The sequence below is a fragment of the Balaenoptera musculus genome, chromosome 14 (genome assembly GCF_009873245.2).
Source record: "Balaenoptera musculus isolate JJ_BM4_2016_0621 chromosome 14, mBalMus1.pri.v3, whole genome shotgun sequence".
NCBI classification, from domain to species: Eukaryota; Metazoa; Chordata; class Mammalia; order Artiodactyla; family Balaenopteridae; genus Balaenoptera; species Balaenoptera musculus.
The window spans coordinates 64,986,166-65,005,504 of record NC_045798.1 but is presented as its reverse complement, the minus strand read 5'-3'; the positions used below and the strand labels follow the sequence as shown (position 1 = coordinate 65,005,504).

At 50.7% G+C, this 19,339-nt stretch overlaps 1 protein-coding gene across 5 annotated transcripts in view; it reads right to left on the bottom strand.

Annotated features, from left to right (window-relative positions):
• Positions 1-19,339, bottom strand: part of CTIF (cap binding complex dependent translation initiation factor) — a 304,506-nt gene that overhangs the window by 171,308 nt on the left and 113,859 nt on the right. For all 5 annotated transcript variants that reach the window (XM_036822931.1, XM_036822928.1, XM_036822932.1 and 2 more), the window contains one exon: positions 16,628-16,703. In XM_036822931.1, the coding sequence (XP_036678826.1) occupies positions 16,628-16,703 (76 nt within the window). The remainder of the gene's footprint in view (positions 1-16,627; positions 16,704-19,339) is intronic.

Below are 19,339 nucleotides of genomic sequence, written 5' to 3'. Positions count from 1 at the left end.
AGAAAAGTAAAATAAGATTCAATAATGAAGTAATAATCTGACTAAAAATTTAAGTAAAATGTGATATAACTAGACTGAGAAGATAGGGGTATAAGAGAGCAAAACTCACATCTACCATAATAGGAAGTCAGCAGATGATGTCTAAATTTGATATAGTTAAGAAAAGCAGTATAAGAATAGTACACCAGATAATAGAAATATTAGATATTTTATATATAATTAGAAATATGGTGGCACACCAGAAGAACAGTGGAAAAAAAAAAGAAAAGTAGTTGCTTTGAGAAATGGAACTGGTAATTACAGAAGAATGAGGCATGGACTTGGCTATGTTCTGCTACTACAGGTCTTTTAGGATTATTTAGTTTTTAGTACTTTTAGTATTATTTAGTATTTTTAAACTATTATTTAATTATTTACTATTATTTAATTTTCAGTATTTTAAAAAAGTGTTATTTAATTATTTACTTTGTGTGAACTACAGACATATACTGCTTTTGGAACCACTGGGTAGATGAATCTAATTCTTGGGGGCCCAACTCCCCAGGAAGGCATGAAGTCCCTTCAGCCTACCTTTTATGAATCCCACCCGCACCAATGGCATCACGTTATACCAACAGGTTTAAGTGAGCTGTTACATCCAAGCCACAGGATGTACGAGGTGGGAACGGCTATCGAGACCACTGGCTCTGACACACTCACTCTGGAGATGAGGATGTCGAGCCACGGAGGCAGGGGGTGAAGCAGCCGAGGCCCTTGGAGGCTCTGGCTTACACCCCGCCTGACACTGCAGCACCTCACGTCGGGTGGAGGCTATGTCCATGCCAAAGGGGGCAACTCAGCATGGAACACGTGGGCTGACAGCCCTGGGCCTCGAGGGACAACTGGGGCCCAGAACCCTCAGCCTCCTGTACCTGTCCTAGAGGCGCATGGGGCTCCACTTACCTCTCCCTGGATCCCCGCCAGGCTGACAGTCCTCTGGGACCCAAACCCACTCCAACCCGTAAGAAGCAAAATGCTAAATTAAATTCTCCATCAGTAATGAAAAAACTCAAGGTTTATAAACTCTGGGAGGGAGAGGAGACTGGGGATGCGGAGGAAGCTACATATGGCCGCCCCACGGGACGGGGGAAGCGGAACTTCTCCCTGAACCCTCCAGGGGGTAGGGTGCATGCCAGGAGGAAAAGTGAGGGTCTTTTGGGAACACAAGAACACATGTAATGCTTTAATCATCAAACAAGGTCTTTCCTCTAGAAGCACCCCAAGAGTGGGTCAGGGGGTTACAGGGTTGGGTCCAGAAGGATGGCAGAGCCTCCTCTCCTATTTCACAGGAAGTGGGACCGCGAGGCTCAGAGGTAGGACATGATCGCCTGTCCCTGGGCCAGGGCTCTGTCCTCATCAGCCCTCCGCTCCCAAAGTCAGAACACTGACGCTCAGAGGGAAAGGCCAGAATTGTTTTCTGGACAGATCTCAATGTTTAGCTTTTCCACAGTCTGTTTGGCTGAGCCTGCAACTACGTTACTGTTATTATTTATAGTCTATTTAACATCAACTTTTGATTATTCCCTTTGTAGACAGAAGTTAGTGTTTGTTGTTTTATCCCCAGGTCAGCTTCCTCTCGCCACTAACTATGCCTCAGGGTCATTGCCGGCTGCCTACAGGCTCTGAGCCCAGGGACAGACTCCCTTCACCATCAGCCACTGCCCAGCACACAGTGCGTGACAAATCCGCTACACACACAGCAATGTCATCCAAAGAGAAGGAACAGCGTAACTAGCCCAGAGCTTCCCCTCCATCTCTAAATAAAGGCTGCCTCCACGTCTTCACCCCAGGCAGTGGCTCTGATCACCTGCAAAGATGCAGCATCCCTGGGGGCTCTGCTGAGGTTTCTACCTTTGATGGTGAGGTAATGACACCCCCCAACCCCAAAACCAGGAACTCTAATCCCCAGGGGCTCACCCAGGGCTGTTGGCACGGCTAGTGCCAGGAGCAGGTGCCAGAGTCTGGGGGACTGGGTCGTTCCTAAATCACTCAACCCTCTGCAAATCCCTATCCTTGGTTGTCAAAGAGGGCAAGATTCTTTGTCCACCATTTGAGCAAAATAATGGTAAAGAACAAATAAACAATCAAAATTTTGTCAGCAAATAGAAGGGGATAGGTGATGTCAATTACCAGAGAAATTATCAAGAAATTATTAAGATAGACAACACAACTGGTATAAACATTAAAATTGCTAAGAGGCTATATCTTACTTGTTCCCAACACTAAAGAAATGCCAAATCTGTGACACAGTAGAGGTGTTAGCTAACACTACAATGGCCAGCATATTACAGTATAAAAGGATCAAGTCAATATGTTGTATACCTTAAACTTACACAATGCTATAGGTCAAATATATCTCAATTTTAGAAAAAGAGATTAAAAAAAAAAGAATTTATTAAGAGCCAACTGCCCGCAAGTAGGTCCTCAGGCCTGGCTCTCAAACTTGAGCAGGCATCAGAATCACCTGGAGGACTTCTTAAAACACAGATCGCTGGGCCCTAACCCCAGAGTTGCTGGTTCAATAGGAGTGAAGGGGAGTGCTAAGAATCTGAATTTCTATCAAGTTTCTGGGTGATACTAATGCTGCTGGTCTGAGGACCACACTTTGAGAACCTAAGAGTTTTCAGACCCCAGGATTTGGAGTGTGTTGTGTGGGGAGAGGCATGTAAGTGTGGGAGAGACACAGGGGCGTCCCAGTGATGTGGAGGGCAGCCCTTCTCTAGGGATATATTAAGTGCTCGAGGAGCCCAGAAAAAGCAAAAAAGGAAGTGGGTTGTTAGAGAGGGCTGCACAGAGAAGGTGACCTTCAAGTAGTCTTTGAAGAACAGGTAAGTGGCAGGTAGGCGAATGTAGCCGGAAGGACATTTAAGGCAGGGGACTGGTGCTGCTGGATCGGGACCCGTTAACTAGTCACAAGGCTACAGCACAAGGCGGGAAGTCACAGGAGAGAAGCCTGGGAGGCCGGCAGGCACTGGGGTTAAAGGAAAGTCTGTGATTTTTTTCCCACAGGCCTCGGGAATCATTGAAGGAGTTTTAAGCAGGGCAATAGGAAGTCTGGTAAAACCTTTACCTTTCTGGGTCTATTTGTCTGTGGAATGGGGTGATGGGCAGAAGGTCTGGGCAGGCCTTTTCCAGCCCTGACGTGCTGTGATTCCAAGGGGGCAGGGGACAGGGCATGGTGCCATCCGGCCAGTGGCCTCACCCTGTCGGCGGCCCCTTGCAAGCTCAGGGACCCGATGGTAGCTCACACGTGCTTGGTCTATCTGTCCATCTGCTGCCTCCCGAATCCTGGCCAGCCTGGGAAGTGTAGACAGCTGGAGGTGTCACACACATTGCTAATCTCTCCTGGGCCCGTTCCCCCTCCCCCCTGGCTTGCAGAGCCAAGCGGCCTGGGACTGTGCAGCGGCTCACAATGGAAGGAAGAGGGTGTAGGAGGGAGGTCCCCGGGCTGACCCTGGTATTGTTCTTGGGCCAGAAGAAAGCTTCCTCCTGCCTGGCCACTGCAGTGCTAGAAAAGACGCCGGCCGGCCAGCAAGAGTCAGCGCGTCCTGGGGGGGGCGCCTGCCGTCGGGGCAGCCTGGGAGCCGGGGCCCATTCACAAACGCCTGCAGGAGAGCACGTAGCCCTGTCCGCCCCGCCCCCTCTGCCCTGCCGGCGGCTGCTCCCAGCCAGAGGAGCTGGGGTAAACGAAAATAACCGGGCTTCTCCGCCAGGAAGGAGAACGAGACCAGAAATGGCACCCTGGCTAATAAAGGAATAATGGATGCTTCACACCCTCAGCAATACCTTCCTCCTCCCCCGCCTCAGCTGCTCCTTCCACCGCCCAAGGATGGAGCAGGAAGGTGCTGGACCAGGGTGCAACCTTGTTGAACCAGGACTGGTCCAAGTCACCAGGACATTCCTGAGATGGCTGGGGTGTTACACCAGCCCTGGAAACTGGCTAGGAACAGACAGTGGGGCTGCACGTGGGATAACCCCGCTCACCTTGGGCTTTGGGGCCCCTCCTGGAAGGACCACTGGGTCACTGGGGTGGGTGTGTGCATGATGGTGGCCCTGCCTCTGAGCGATGGTAACCAGGGTCCCGCAGGCCAGCTTAGGGCCTGCTCTCAGCCCTGGGCTCCTGGTACCTCTGCTGGCCTCCCCCTCCCAAGCCCAAGTCATTCTGGGGGTGGGGGTGGGTGGGTAGAGCAGCTCTTTCTGTCTGTGAGATGTCCTGGGCCCAGCAGAGGTCGTGAGGGAGGCCATCTTCAGTCTGGCCTTGCTTGGCCCTGCTACTCCCCCACCCTCCCCCATCTGACTGATCAAGCCCTCTGTCCCTCAGCAAAGGATTCTGGGTATGGTCTGGCCCAAAGCAGGGCATGGACCAGATGACCTCTCTACTGGGGGCAAGTCCTCTTTTTAAGGGACCCTGGCCTGTCCCTAACGAAGCAACGAAACGTCCTTCCTTGGCTACTGTGGGAAGATGTGTACAATCCTAGGAATTCCTTAGAGGTCCCAGGAAGAGAGCATAAGGATTGGTCAGACCTTAGGATCTGGCCCTTGGCTTCCTAAATCCTCCTTCCATCATACATTTCTCTGCTTGAGAACGTTCGGTTGAGTCCCTGTTTGGTCAGGTTCCAAGGCCTCAAGCACCTGCACCAACTGCTCTCTCTGCTGTTGGACACGTCCCTTCAGGACTCCAGGACTCCCCCATTCTCCGTGGCCTCCATTTCTTCTGAACCACTGCTTGCTTAGTTCTGCAGCCCTAATGCCATACCTTTGCTTTTCTCTCTGTGAAACAACAGGAGAACCTCAAAACTGGCCTACAGTGAAGTCCTCCAAATGCCCACGAAAGCCCTCAGGACTGGGATGGTGGGATGGTGGTCTGATTCATCTAGGACAATTTCACCAAGCAGGTGAAATTTGACAGGGTCGTGAAAGAGCAGGGAGACTGGGCAAGGGAGAGGTAAGGACACACGAGGTCTATGGGGCACACGGTCGTCTTTGAGATCTCTGTCTTCGTGGGAGCTGGGGAAACACAACCTAATCTCTATCCCTCCACCCGCAACTGCCGCCCCCAAATCACAGGAGGGACGTGTGGATGGTTCCCATCTTGTCTGTCAAGCTCCCCAGGTCTGTGCTTGCTTCCAGGTGTAACTGAGCTACTTAGTAAGGCCACTTCACACCTGTAGAGTGTTTTTTGGTCATTATACGACCTGGTTTATATTGTGACCCTCAGCAAAGCCTTGCAATGAAAGTCAAACCCGTATATGATCCCATGTTACAGTTGAAGAAATGGGAGCTGGAATTGAATCATTTTGGATGAACTCCAAGATGTTCTGCATGTGGAACCAAAGGCCTCTCGGGTGACAAGTGAATGAACTTGTTTGTCACCTGTTTTAACTCTCAGGGCTTTTTTTCTGTTTATACTCTAGATCAGTGTTTATCAATCTTTTCCTGTAAAGGGCCAGATTGGATATATTTAGGCTTCGAAGGTGGTAGGGTCCACATTGCAGCTACTCAACTCTGCTTTGTAACACAAACACAACCACAGCCAGTGAACAAATGAATGGGCGTGGCCATGTGCCAATAAAACTTTATTTGCAGAAACAGGCTGGAGGGCTGGACTTGGTCTGCAGCCCACAGTTTGCCCACCCCTGTCTAAGACCCTAACTGTGCTACGGATAATTGAGGCTGTCCTATAAGGGAGGCAGATGTTTCCGGGACGCCCTAGAGCCAGAAAGCACTTGCCACCTCCAGTGCCCCCTCCCTGCATTCTGCCCGCACCCTGAGACTGTGAGAACCTGGTCCAGACTCAGCCAGTCGCCTGCTTCCCAGGAACTTTCCTAGCTGTCCCCAACAAAACTCTTCATGCCCCAGATAATAATTTCTTGTAAAAATACTCCCAAACAACAAAAATAAAAATAGGCTGGCCTCACAGCACACACTGCCCATGGCCAATGGGCCTTGCTACCTGGTGGTCTCAGACAGGAAACCATGGATTGAAGAAGTCCTGGTCTCCTCCTTTATTGCATGGGCACCTATTTTTTTATTTTTAACATCTTTATTGGAGTATAATTGCTTTACAATGGTGTGTTAGTTTCTGCTTTATAACAAAGTGAATCAGTTATACATATACATATGTTCCCATATCTCTTCCCTCTTGCATCTCCCTCCCTCCCACCCTCCCTAGCCCACCCCTCTAGGTGGTCACAAAGCACCGAGCTGATCTCCCTGTGCTATGCGGCTGCTTCCCACTAGCTATCTATTTTACATTTGGTAGTGTATATATGTCCATGCCACTCTCTCACCCTGTCACATCTTACCCCTCCCCCTCCCCATATCCTCAAGTCCATTCTCTAGTAGGTCTGTGTCTTTATTCCCATCTTGCCACTAGGTTCTTCATGACCATTTTTTTCCCCCTTAGATTCCATATATATGTGTTAGCATATTGTATTTGTTTTTCTCTTTCTGACTTACTTCACTCTGTATGACAGACTCTAACTCCATCCACCTCACTACAAATACCACCTATTTTTATCCTGAGGGAGGGAGCACTGGGTGGTGGGAGGGTGGCCAGAGAGCAGAGGGGCTCTCCTAGGTGAGCCCTCCTCCTCAGAGCCGGGGCAGGATCTGGAGTCAGCAGGGGTTGGGGGGAGGCCCCTGGAAACCTTTCCGATTAGAAAAAAGGAAAAACATCTCTTCCTCTGTCAAAGGTGTCAGTAGGGGCTCCTCTCTCCCTCTCCCCACCCCCTCCTCCTCTCTTTCCATTTTTAGTGCCTACAGCAGTAGAGAAAAAAAAAAAAAAAAGAAAGATGTCCATTTTCTTGTTCTTGCTTATTAAGGAAATGACATTCACCCCTAACTTGCTGTACGTGACTACAGTCACCTAGAATTAGAAAATGGTTTTCCATCACCTCTTCCTCCCCGTCACTCCTTACAAAGGAGCGCCAGGCTGCCTGAATTCCAATCCCACTCCCCCATTTGTGAGCTATGTGATTTGAGGCAGGTATTTGATCTCGGTTTTTTTTGTCTGCAAGATGACGATAATAGTAGTACCTACACTCTACAGGGCAGTTACGAGAATTCAGAGATGATACATGCAGACACGTAGCTCAGATGGTACGCGATTTACGTGAGCCCCTGTGAAGGACTGTGGGGTGCTGGGGGTGAGTCCCTCTGGGATAGGAGCAAGTCAGGGCTCATTTAGTCATTCACCTAATATTTAATGAGCACCTATATGAGCCCGCATGGAACGTAACAGTCCAGTGGAGAAGGCAGACCACAAAAATAAAGCATGTGTGTGATGAGCACTATGGAGAAAAATTAAGTGGGGGTGGGCGGGAATGGGGAGTACGGAATGGGGTGTTCAAAAGGCTTTACTGAGAAGGTGACATCTGACCAGAGGCAGCATCGTCTGTAAAAGGAGATCAGTAACAGCACACCCTCCACAGGGACGAGGTGAGGATAAGTAAGATTAGAAAAAGAAAGCACCGTCACAGTTCCTGGAGCCTGGAAGGCACTCAGCCAGTGTTTGCACTGCGTTGCAGTCATTCATTGCTACATGATCATTACAGGGACATTAGGAGAATTGCATGTCCTGGTTCACTGAAAAGGCAGCGGCCCCTGCGTTTAAACTCAGTCCATCATGACTAAGACAACGCCTGGTCCACAGAAAGATGCCCAGTCAATCCTGGTGGACTCAGTTAATGAAGTCAGACCGGACCTCCCATGGGACCAAGACGGGACATGAAGCAGGATTTGGGGAAGAGGGCAGGCCTGGGGTTGTGAGGTGGGACTTAGTTTTCACATGATTTTGCTCTTTGGCATCTCAGGATATTTTAATAATCCTCATGCCTGTGAGTTAGCATATCCTGGAAGTTTCCAGAAGACTTGGCCACAGAGCTGGTATAGCTCTAGGGAATGATAAAGTCACTCCTTCCCATCTGGAGGGCTGGGAATTGGGCTTCCAGCCGCTTCAATCCACTGTGGGGCAGCCCCTTCCCACCAACCCTGAGTCCACACTGCAACAGCGCCACCTGCTGGAGGAACAAGGCTGCTCCCGCATCTGCCACCATTTTTATTCCTCCGAGCGCTCAGTGATTTTCATTCTGAAAGCTCATATGTCCCTCAGATTCCTGGCAGGTGGGGTGGGGTGTTTCTCACCCTGTCTTTATTCGGGGCCAAGCGGGAAAATGGGGTGCTTAACCCCAAGCCTCACTGTCCCCCTCCTTTAGCTGGTCTCCTGTCCTCACTCTGGGTCCCATGTGAAGAGAGAACTTGGGCACATCCATGAGGCCAGAAAGCCCACTCGACTTAGTCATGTTCTTTGTTCAGTGTGTGCGCCATGCCGACCTCACATCAGTGGGCCTACACATTATGGACTGCACTAAACTAGGTCAGTCACCAGAGGATTAGAGCAATGGACCTGACCAGGTCAGGGTGAGCTCATAATTAATTGCAGACAGACATAGAATTTAGTTTCAAAATTTCCTAACAGGAAAGCAAAATAAGTTGGGTTATGCAGTTCCCATTGTCAGACAAAAGAAGGTAGGCGAAATGTTTCTGACAGAGAATTCAAAGAAAAATGATCAAAATGTGTCCTTTCAGAAAGGCTTAGGCAAGACACGAGATAACTCAACAACAATGTCTTTCAACTGGGGTTTTGTTTAAAATGCAGAAGCATCCAGGGCCGTGTGTGGAATAAAGAGGCAGTATTTCTGCAGGGCCCTGAGGAGACGCTGAGGAGAAACCGTTCAAGTTACCACACCTCAGGGGGAAGGAGCCCGGGGTGGTGTCTAGGCTGGAGGTCTTGGGCCAGAGGTGAGGAGAGGGGAGCGCAAGGGGAGACCAGAACCCATTCAGATTTGATTCCCTTGCCTTCACATTGAACTCAGTCAAGTTTATGGGGCTCCATCAATCCCCTCAGCACCGCCTGCCAGCCCCTGTCCTTCCAAGGGCAGAAGCCAGCACTCTGTAATTCTCCAAGCCCCACGCCAGCGGGTCTCTCCCCTGCAGGCCCAGGTGAAAGCGTCTGGTGTGGGGAAGGCCACCAGCATGCCTCACTCCGTGGGCGAGCACCCTAGTTGTCTGTGCAGCTGATAGAGGCTGAATGGGTGTGTCCTCCTGGGAGCTGCCACGTGTTCCCAGGGGTCTGAGGACTGGAGGGGGGGGCGGTCCCTGGAGGAATGTCAGGCCTGTGCATGGCAGGGGACACCTGGACCAAACAGGTACTTCCTTCACTTGTGCAGCTGCCTCCTTCACTGCCTCATCTTCTCCCTTGTTCTGGGGAGAAGGCCTGAGCCTGGAGGGCCTGCGTCATTTTGGGGACAATGTTAAGCACCGTATTTGCATGTTGAGCACCAACAAGGCAAGGACACCTTTGGCTGCTGGGGACAAGGGACCTCTCGTTGCAAATGTGACTGCGGAGTCTCCAGAGCGGTGCGCTGGTGCCCTCTAGTGGGAGCGGATCACGGCGCAGCCATCCGTCCCTCTGCACCTGCCATACCTGACCCTGGGGCCACACTGGGAGCAGGATTACAAATGATGGGGGCTGGAATGCCCACATCACTGCCAATACGGCAGGCTGGCCAACCCCCTTCCACGGTTCACAACAGAGGTGCCAAAAATGCAGACGGGACCCCCAGGACTCCATTCTAAGCCCAGTTGTATAGGTGTCAGCTTCTGCCCTGCCCTGTGGCTTCACCGCCTGAAACCATGATGGATGTCCTCCTGAATCCATGTCACCATGTTCAGAGACTCCAGCTGCCCTTCCCAATCAGAGCTCTTGGGGAGCAAAGCTAGCTTCAGCTCACCTGAGGCTGCTGAGTTTGGGGATGCTGAAATCTGGCTGCTGGCTGTCACCCAGCCCATCTCACTCGCTCTTCCGCCTCAACTATCACTACAGGGAGGCAGACCCTGGGGAGAGTCAACATCACCAGCATCAGCCTTAACTAACCAACTAAACGTCTCTTATGGGTGGAGAACTGTGCCTGGCGGATGTGGGTACCTACTGTCTGCCCTGCTGCCTCAGGTTCTTGGGTGGCTCCAGGGGCCTGAGTCCCAGCAGTGGCGGTTCCTGGATTCATTGCCCACTGTGCAAATACAACCAGATGGGACCACCAGGGATCGAGTCCTTGGCTTTGGCTGGAGGGGGGCGTGGACAGGTACCCAGGCATCAGCAGCTGATCTCTGACTGAGGCACTCCCACCGAGGACCACTCACTGTGACATGTGCCCCATGTGTGACTCCCAGCGAGAGACAAGCTAGAGCTCCCAGAGATCTACAACAGGCATTAAGTTGGGGGGCCACTGGGGGCCTCGGCTCCTGACTCAGCCATTCTTTCAAGCCCCAGGCTGCAGACACTGCACGGCACTGGAGAGGCAGATGGAGTATGCAGGGAGGGGACCAGACTTCCCTCTACGGGGACACTGACCTGGGCAAGGCACCAGCGTTCGCTCAGGCATTGATAGCTGCAACTCTGCGCTACTGTCATCAGAGCACATGTCTCATTTCTCTTCTAGACTGTGCCCCTCCTGGCAACTGTATCTCATGCAATTCTCTCTCTTTCTCTAAAAGGCTGGTGCAAAGCCCTTGTCCATGAAGAAGAGTCAGGCGAACAAGTAAAGGAAAGAGGAAATCGGGGCAGAAGCACCATTGCTGACCCGACTGCCTCTTTCTCCGCCAGCCCCTTTGCCCTTGGATGGGGTCATGGGACTAGTTCTGTCCAGTGGGCTAAGTACAAGTGATACTTCTGGGCCAAAGCATTTGAGACCCAGATCATGACCCTCCAGCTCTCTCTTTGGCCCTGCCAGGGCCACCTGGGTGCTGTGGGTTGAGATAGTACGGTCACAGAATGGAATCCAACTGGACCTTTGAGCCCCCACTTTGGAAAGGAGCTGCCCTGGAGGGTAGCTGGACCCTCAGCAGAAATCTCAGTAAGTAACAAATAATATCCTGTGTGTGAGGCCTCTGAGATTTGGGGGTTTGTTTAATATCATGCCATGGCCTATAGTATCTGAACACAGCAGATGATTGAAAAATTCTGTCTTGTTTTAAAAAAAAAAAAAAGACATACGCCCCGGTTATCACACCAACAACAGCATAACCATGTTCACATCAAAGTTCTGCTGGGAAATGATGGGAGAAACTCATAGGCAGAAGGATGGACTGAACGTCAAGACAAATATCTGCCCCTCTTCTTCTGGGTGAAAGAAGTGGAGGGCAGGTGGGCAATGAGCTTCAGGCCAACCTTCTCCCTGCATCCTCCTATTTTTGTTCCTTCCTGCCTCCAGGTGGGGAGGGGAGGCTCTAGGTTTCTTTCTTCTCCTCAAAGCCTGACTTCTGTCTAAGACAGTCTCTAGGAAGCCCACTCATCTCTGCTCAGGCCCTTGACTGCTGTGGATGGGCTGGGGTCCCCAGACTATGGGTGGGGCTCCCCTCCCATTCAGCAGTCTTCAGTTGGGTGCATGCTGTCTCCCAGATGTATTTGGAAATGGGAGGTGTTTTTGGTGGTCACCATGACTGCCCTCTCCCCAGTGACTGGCATTCAGTGGTTGAAACTGGGAACACTAAATACCTGTACGTATTGGACAGGTCCACACAATCAAGATCTGTCCCACCCCAAATGCCAATAGCTAGGCTAGCTGACCCTGAGGCCCCAAGGCCAAACAACGGAACCAACCAGCCCTGTCTAGGAGAACACTAGGAAAATTCAGAAAACAATCACCCTGATGTGCTCTCTCACCAGACCTCAAATTCTACCACCAGAGATATATGTTTTGGGATCAGGAGGCCTGTTGGCCTTGTCCTAATGGTACCATATGAAATGCAAACACCCCAAAGAGACGTCAAGCCCTGAGCATGATCAACTACACATTTTCAACTCTTATGGATAATTTTGATAAACCTGCAGATATTCTGTGATGCTTTAACAAATACAGATTCCTGGGTACAATCAGTGGGTGTGGTGCCCCGCCTCCAGGATGGCCCCCAATGACCTCACCTCCTGATATTCACACCTTTGTATAGTTCCTTCTACATTGTACAAGGGTTGGTCTGTGCAATCAACGTATAGCTTGGGGCAGAGTGAGAGTATGTCACTTCTGAGATTAGGTTAGAAAAGATTAGGACTTCTGTGTTGGACGCTCTCCACTCTCTCACCCATGATATGTCTATGTCTGTCTATCTGTCTCTCTTCCTTCCTCCCTCCTTTTGGAGGAAGCCAGCTGCCATGATGTGACACTCAAGCGGCTTATGGAGAGGCTCACGTGAATGAAGCTTTCTGCCAGCGGCCAGGGTAGAACCGAGTCCCCTGCCCTCTGCCGTGGACGGGAGCTACCATGGAAGTGGGTCCTCCAGCCCCGGTCCAGCCTTCAGATGACTGCGGCCCCAAATGACACCTTGATCACAGCTTTGTGAGAAACCCTGAGCCAGAACCACCTGGCTAAGATGCTCTCAGATTCCTGACCCTCAAAAACTGTGTGTGATAACAAATGTTTATTGTTTTAGGCTGCTAAATTTTGAGCAACTTATTCCACAGCAATAGATAACTAATACAGTGGATCTAGGGTAAGACCCAGAAAGCTGTAGATCTGCTCAGGGACTTGTCTGTTGGTAGTTTTCCGAGGGCAAAGCTGGTTCAAAGTGTTGGTGTGTGTGAGTATCAAAGCCTGTCCGCTGTGTGGATCCTGACGGGGAATGGAGACCAGAGGTGAAGCCTTCCACTCCCGGCACCTCTAAGAGCCGATGTCTCACACAGTCCCTAGAGACCAAGAATGCTTCTGATGGATTGTTCCTGAGAGAGAGAAAACCCTAGAATATGAAACCTGAGCGGGACCTTGGTCGGATGATTTTCAAAATCTGTTTAGTAGTGGAACCATGTCTTCAAATGAAACCATTTGTAGAAGACTGGTTTAGAGACACGGGCTGAGCTGTCTGGGCCAACCTGAGTGGGGGTCCCCTCGAGCCTGCTTCTCCAGCCACCCCACTCCCCACCCCAGGAGCGCCCCTGAGACGCCTCTGGAAAATCCCAGAGCTTTACAGTTTGCAAACCTCTAATCTAGTTCAACTGTGTCATTTTACTGATGAGTAAACCAAGGCCCACAGAAGGGAGGTCACTGGCACGTCTGTGGCAGACGCCTATCCTTTGATTCTCGTGACCTCTGATGCAATCTTTCTGTGCTCCTTGGGATGCCACTCAGGACAAATGCACAAGGTGGAGATGGGGTATAGGAAATTGCTCCCTCTCCCACCTCCTAACAAAGTGGGGAGCCCCAGAGCCTGTCCACCAGCAGAGGGAACACCTCCTATGTGCCAGGCAGTGTTTTCAGTGCTTCACGTGAATTCATGTGCTCAATCTTCCAGACAATCCTAGGACGTAGATACTGTTATTATCCTATTTTACACAGGAGGAAACAGGCAGAGCAAGGTAAGTAACTAGCCCGACCCCTTGGCTAGTCAGTGGCACGGCCAGGATGCCATGGTGTCCAGACACCAAGCCCTTAACCCCTGCACTCCGCTGCCTCCCCCAGGTAAGGGCCTGGCTCTCTCTCCCTTCCAGCGGGAGTGAAAGGCCCTCTGCTGTGCTCCCCAAGGAGCTGGGAGGCAGTCACCCAACAGGAGAGGTGGTCACACCTGTAACTTCTCCGGCCAGGATGCCCCAGGCTTCTGGCTCAAAGGCCACTGAGGAGTCAACACCTCTCCTAGGGCAGGGGGCTCCTCACCTAGGTCAGTGTCTCTCAAATGTACTTTTTCTATCAATAACGAACACTGTATGCATTTAGGAATGGAGTGATAAGGTGGCATTTTCTGAGTACTTTACCTTTTGACTTTTGCGCCAGGGCTAGCTTTATATTAGCTGTGAGAATTTAGTACAGATCCAGGCCAGAGGGTATTTCATTAGCCGATACTCTGTGCCTTTGACCTGCACATCATGGCCTAGACCCTATTGATTATTTTTCTCTCAAGCATAGGAAAGTTGCAAGAACAGTGCAAAGAGCCCCTTCCCCCAACCCCCGTCCCCCTCACTCAGGCTTCTCTCTCCCTCTGTGGATCTACACACTCATTATCATTCATCTTCTTCTAAACCATTTGAGGACACGTTTGCAGACATGAGGCCACATATCCCACAAATATTCTAGCGTGTGTTTCTCAACAACAAGGACACTCATCTACCTAACCATCATATAGCCCCCTAAATCAGGACACTTCTAGCCAGGAAACACTACTGCCACAGACCCCAATTCACATTCTCCCACTGTCCAACAAGGTCTCTATTTCTTTCTGGTCCGGATCTCAAAAAGGAATACATATTGCATTTAGTTGTCTGCCTCTTCAATCCCCTTTCAATCTGGAAGATTCCTCAGTCTTTCATGTCCAAGCAGTTTTAGAAGATGGCCTTTCCATTTGGTTCCTCATGACCAGATGCAGGCTGTGCTTTCTTGGCAGGAAAACCCCAGAAATGATGCTGGGCTTTCTCCATGCAGCACATCAGGGGCACATGGTGTCCACTCATCCCACACTAATGATGTTAACCCTGATCACCTGGTCAGGTTGGAGCCTGCCAGGTTTCTCCACCATAAAGTCACCACACTTTCCCTTATAATGAAGTGAGCCCTACATGTGCCCCAGCCTGGTGCTTGGTGAGTTTCCAGTCTGCAAGGCAGGGAGGAGTCCAAACAGAGCCCGGTGGTCTCAATGAGTTAAGGGGACAGAGTTCAAAATTCAGGGAGTCCAAGGCCACTAGAATTTGGAAGGCAGAGTACCAGAGAGGAGAAAGCTGCACACAGAGAGAAATCCAGAAATTGCAGGCCCATGAGTCTTTGGCTGAGCACCAATTTGTGCATGTATGTGAGGAAACTTCCAGGGCTGGTGAAAAGCTACCTGCAACAAATTGATGGAGTAATCCCCTAAGATCACACATGGCTGGAAATAGTTTGTATTCCCAGCTGACATGGTGGAAATACCTCCTAGGACATAAAGCACTGAGTGGCAACTTCAGAAGGCTACTGACCCAGTAGTGGAGCAAACTTTGCTCTAAAGGCTTCCCACCTAACAAAGCTTAAAAAGCAAGCCTTGAAAGGATCAAACTCTTGAAGTAACTTAACTATGCTCTGGAATAAAGTTCAAAATATTTTAATTAATAATAATAATATCCAACACCCTAAAATTCCTAATATCTTGCATCTAATATAAAATTACCAAGCATGCAAAGAAAAACACAACCCATACCCAAGAGAAAAATCAGTTAACAGAAACAGACTGTGAAATGACATGGATGACAGAATTAGTAGAGAAGGACATTAAAACAGTTACTATAAAATATTCCATATGCTCAAGATAGGAGAAAGCATGAGCATGAAGAGGAGAGAAATACCAAAAAAAAAAAAAATCCATAACTGAACTTCTAGAGATGAACAATATAATATCTGAAATGAAAAATATACAGGACAGGCTTAACAGTAGATTAGACACTGCAAGAAAAGATTAGTGAACTTGAAGACATAGCAATAGAAACTACCCAAAATGAAACAGAAAAAAAGACTAAAAAAAAAAGCAGAGCTTTGGTGAACCATAGGAAAATATGAAGAAGCACAGTGTGCATATAATTGGAATTGCAGGGGATGGGTTCTGGGGGAGGTGAGGAAGATAATGGCTGAAATTTTTCCAAATTTGATATAAACCTACACTATAAACCTACAGATGCAAGAAGCTCAATAAACTCCAAGTGGAACAAACACAAGGAAAAACCAGCCCAAGTCACATCCCAATCAGATTGCTGAGGCCTTGACTGTTCATTCTATTGCCTCCCATTAATGGGCCCAAGGCATAAACACTCAACCAAAAAGTGGGTAAGTCCTGCAGGGAGCTGGAAGAGAAGAATGGATGCAGCTGACATAGCCAGACAGACTGGGAAGAGAGAGGAAAGCGTGATGTGGCGAGTGCAGTGCGTGGCAGGTCACGCGGGGCAGGCTCGGTCACGGAGGAGGGTTTGCTGCTCCCCTCCTCTGCAGGAGGCCTAGCCTCATTCCCAGAAGCAGCTACACTCCTACGGCTTCTGCCCAAAGCCCAGCACCAGAAGCATCTAGGGACCTACATTTGCTGTCTCTTTGCTGAGTAAATCCTCTTGTCCTGGAGCCCGGCCCAATTCAGGGAAAGGAGTCTAATCAATGACAAAACCAGCAAGCACAGCAGACACCTGGAGGCTGGCGGGACAACTCCACTTTTCAAAGGCCTAAAAATAGCCCTGACCACAGTTGAAACATGACAGCCCTGCCAGTCGCACCGGAACACGCTGCAGGTTGCCTCACCTCAGACGTTTCAGGTCAAGGGACAAAAACTTCCCAGTTTGCTGAGTTGCTAGTGCATGGGCCATTTCATCCATGTCAGGTCTGCCACCAGCACCTGTGGCACAGCTGAGCACAGGCTGCCACACACACATCACAGTGGGACACCCTGCACCAAGGCAGGTACCCACCCCGGCCCACCTGCCACTGCAGTACATCCAGCTATACCCTGCGGGAACAAGGGCCCAGTGGGAGAGTTTAGGCCCTGACCAGGCCGAGGGCAGGGGGAGCGGTGTTGTTGGAGACTCTGCCCCTGCACCTACCTGCCAGGCCGGGAGGACCTTCTCGATGTCATTCAGGTTGATTCCATCCCCATCTTCCAGCTTCCCTTTTCCACACCTGCACCAGAAAAGACATAACAACGTTGAAAGGACAGCTCATTCGTGCATCCTGTCCAGGCCCAGCAAGCAGAAAGAGCAGGGGTGGTCAGGAGACACCAGGTCCTTCTCTCCCTCAAGGCCGAAGAATCAGCCTGTCCCACCTGGGGGAAATGGCCCTGGAGAAGTGCCCTCCTCCCTCAGGCCTGCAACACAGGCCCTTCCTTGAGGACAAAGGACTCTGTGCAGGCAGGAATGTGGGACCTGGGGTGGGGCAGAGGCACTAACAAGGCATCCAACCCCTAGGGAGGTGAAGGATACCAGAGTTCCCCTTGACCTTTCCAGGCAAAGAAGTTACGCTCCTTGCCAAGGAACGCCCCAAAGCATATCACAGATCCTACAAAAACCCATCATTTTGCCCGGTTACACCAAGGGGAAAGCAAATGAACAGAGAGATCGAGCAACTTTCTCAAGGTCACACAGGCCCCCAGTAGGGCTTCCTCCCTCCCGGGCCTGACTTTGCCAGTCCAGCAAGCCCGCTCAGATACCGATGCTTTGTCTTCATGTCCTCTGTGGGCGGGCACACCTTCAGACCAGAGGTGTTGACCCCAATTCACTGGCAGAGGCCCACATCTTCCACATATTTGAGGGTGCAGACTCTGGAACTGCAGGGCTTGGAACCCCAGTGGCATCACTTACTAACTGGGTGACCCTGCTCAAGTCACTTTCCCTCTCTGTAACTCAGTTTCCTCATTTGTAAAATGGGGGTAATTACTAGCGCCTAACATCACAAGGTGGTTAGAAGATTAAATTAGTTAATGTATTGAAGTGCTTAGACCTGTGCCCAGCATACAGTAAACGTTATAATAAAGGTATATGCAGAAAATACATTATCATGGTAAATACAGGCAATAATTCAGTAAAATTATAACAAAACAAACAATAAGGTAAATATATTAGTGCTACTAGGACTGTTATATTTACTGTCGTCGTCGTTATTGTTATTGGGGCAGAGCAGCAGTGCAATGACTGATTAATAGCATAGATTCTAGAGCCAACACAGCCTCATGCAGGTTACTCAGTTTTTCTGGGCCTCTAGATTCCTCATCTGTTGAAGTGAAGATAATAACAGCTCTTACCTCCCTAAGCTGTGGTGAGTTGTAGATAATACAGGCAAGCGGTTAGAACCGGGATTGGTGTATGCACAGTGCACAGTACGTATTAGGTACTATTACTATTATGTATTGTGATTATTATTGGCCCAGGTATGGTGAGGGCTACCTGATGGGTTGGTGGCAGCATTTTCCAGTTCCAGAGTTAATGCAACTCTCAAATTTCAGAGTAATTAGTTCATTTGATCAAATATTTGCCAAGCCTCTCTGGTGTTTTTGGACCTGTCAACTTTTCCTGGAGTCATGGAAAATAAATCCCACGCGGTTCCTGCCCTCAGATGGCTCACAGCTCTTAGCCAAGGAGTCCTAAGCTCGTCTACAGGGCAGTGAACCTGAGCACCAGTAGGGGGCAGCATGAGATAAGTGCTATGAAAGTCCCGTGGACAGAGGCACCTTGAAACTCCAAAGAAGAGAAATGGGGTGGCTACAAAACCCAGCACAGCTTGTGGGGAGGGGTGGGGGATAGGATCTACGCCCCATTCAACACACGCTTGTGTCCCTGGGGGCTCCGGCTTGGGCTGGGCCCTCCGTGTCACAGCACGGTGGCAGTGCTCGGTGGCGAGGTGGCAAGTGCTCTGTGGCAAGCGAGGACGCGGCAGGACCCAGAGGAGCAGCATCTAGAATAGCCTGGGGTGGAGGGAGGGGAGGTGGGATGTGAGATGGTCCAGCAGAGAATCTTGGAGAGCTTCCCAGGCAGAGGGCAGCAGGGCAAAGGCCTGGAGCTAAGCGCAAGCGTGTTGCCAGCAAGGAGGGCAGGGTTCTTGTGGCTGAAGAGGGGTGGGGGGAGGGGGCCAGGAGGCAAGATGGCGCTGGAAGGCCAGGGTTGGGAGCTTGGGTTCTGGCCGGTGGAGATGGGGTGGGAGGGGTGTAAGGGGACTTCTTGCCTCTTCAGCCTCCACCCTGGTGGTGATGTGCAGGGCTGCAGAGGAGGTGGAGAGAGAGGTCTGGAAACATCCAGCTGCCTTTCAACTAACAAATCTGCCTGGTAGAGACAGGCTGGCCCGTGAAGACACCGACTGCTCACAGTCATCTGTGTTCCCTGCATGCCCTGGCAGCGGGGGAGGAGGGAACTGGGGACCCTGGGGCTGACACCCCTCTCCCAGGTCATGTGAACATGTAACACACCTCTGGCTCCAACCACCCTCGGGCACCAGCCTAGCACATCATGGCACAGCCTTTCAGTCTCACCTCATTAGCCCCTGGGGTCGGCAAGGAGGGCTGCTGTCCCCCTAGGCCCGCCCTGTCGGGGGCTCAGAACTCCCTGGAGGGACGGCAGGCAGGTTCCAAGGGCAGAAGGTTGCTACAGACCAGCTGAGTCGCTGCTGCCAACAGGGTTTCCAAGGTAACAGCCTCCTCTGATTTCTGTCCCTCCGTGGAAACATGGGCTGCGGGAAACCTTGGCAACCGAGTGGTACCCTACTTCCAAGGGCTGCTGCCGTGGCTGGGCATGTGGAGTCCATCCCCAGAAAGGCCGGACTCCAAGGGT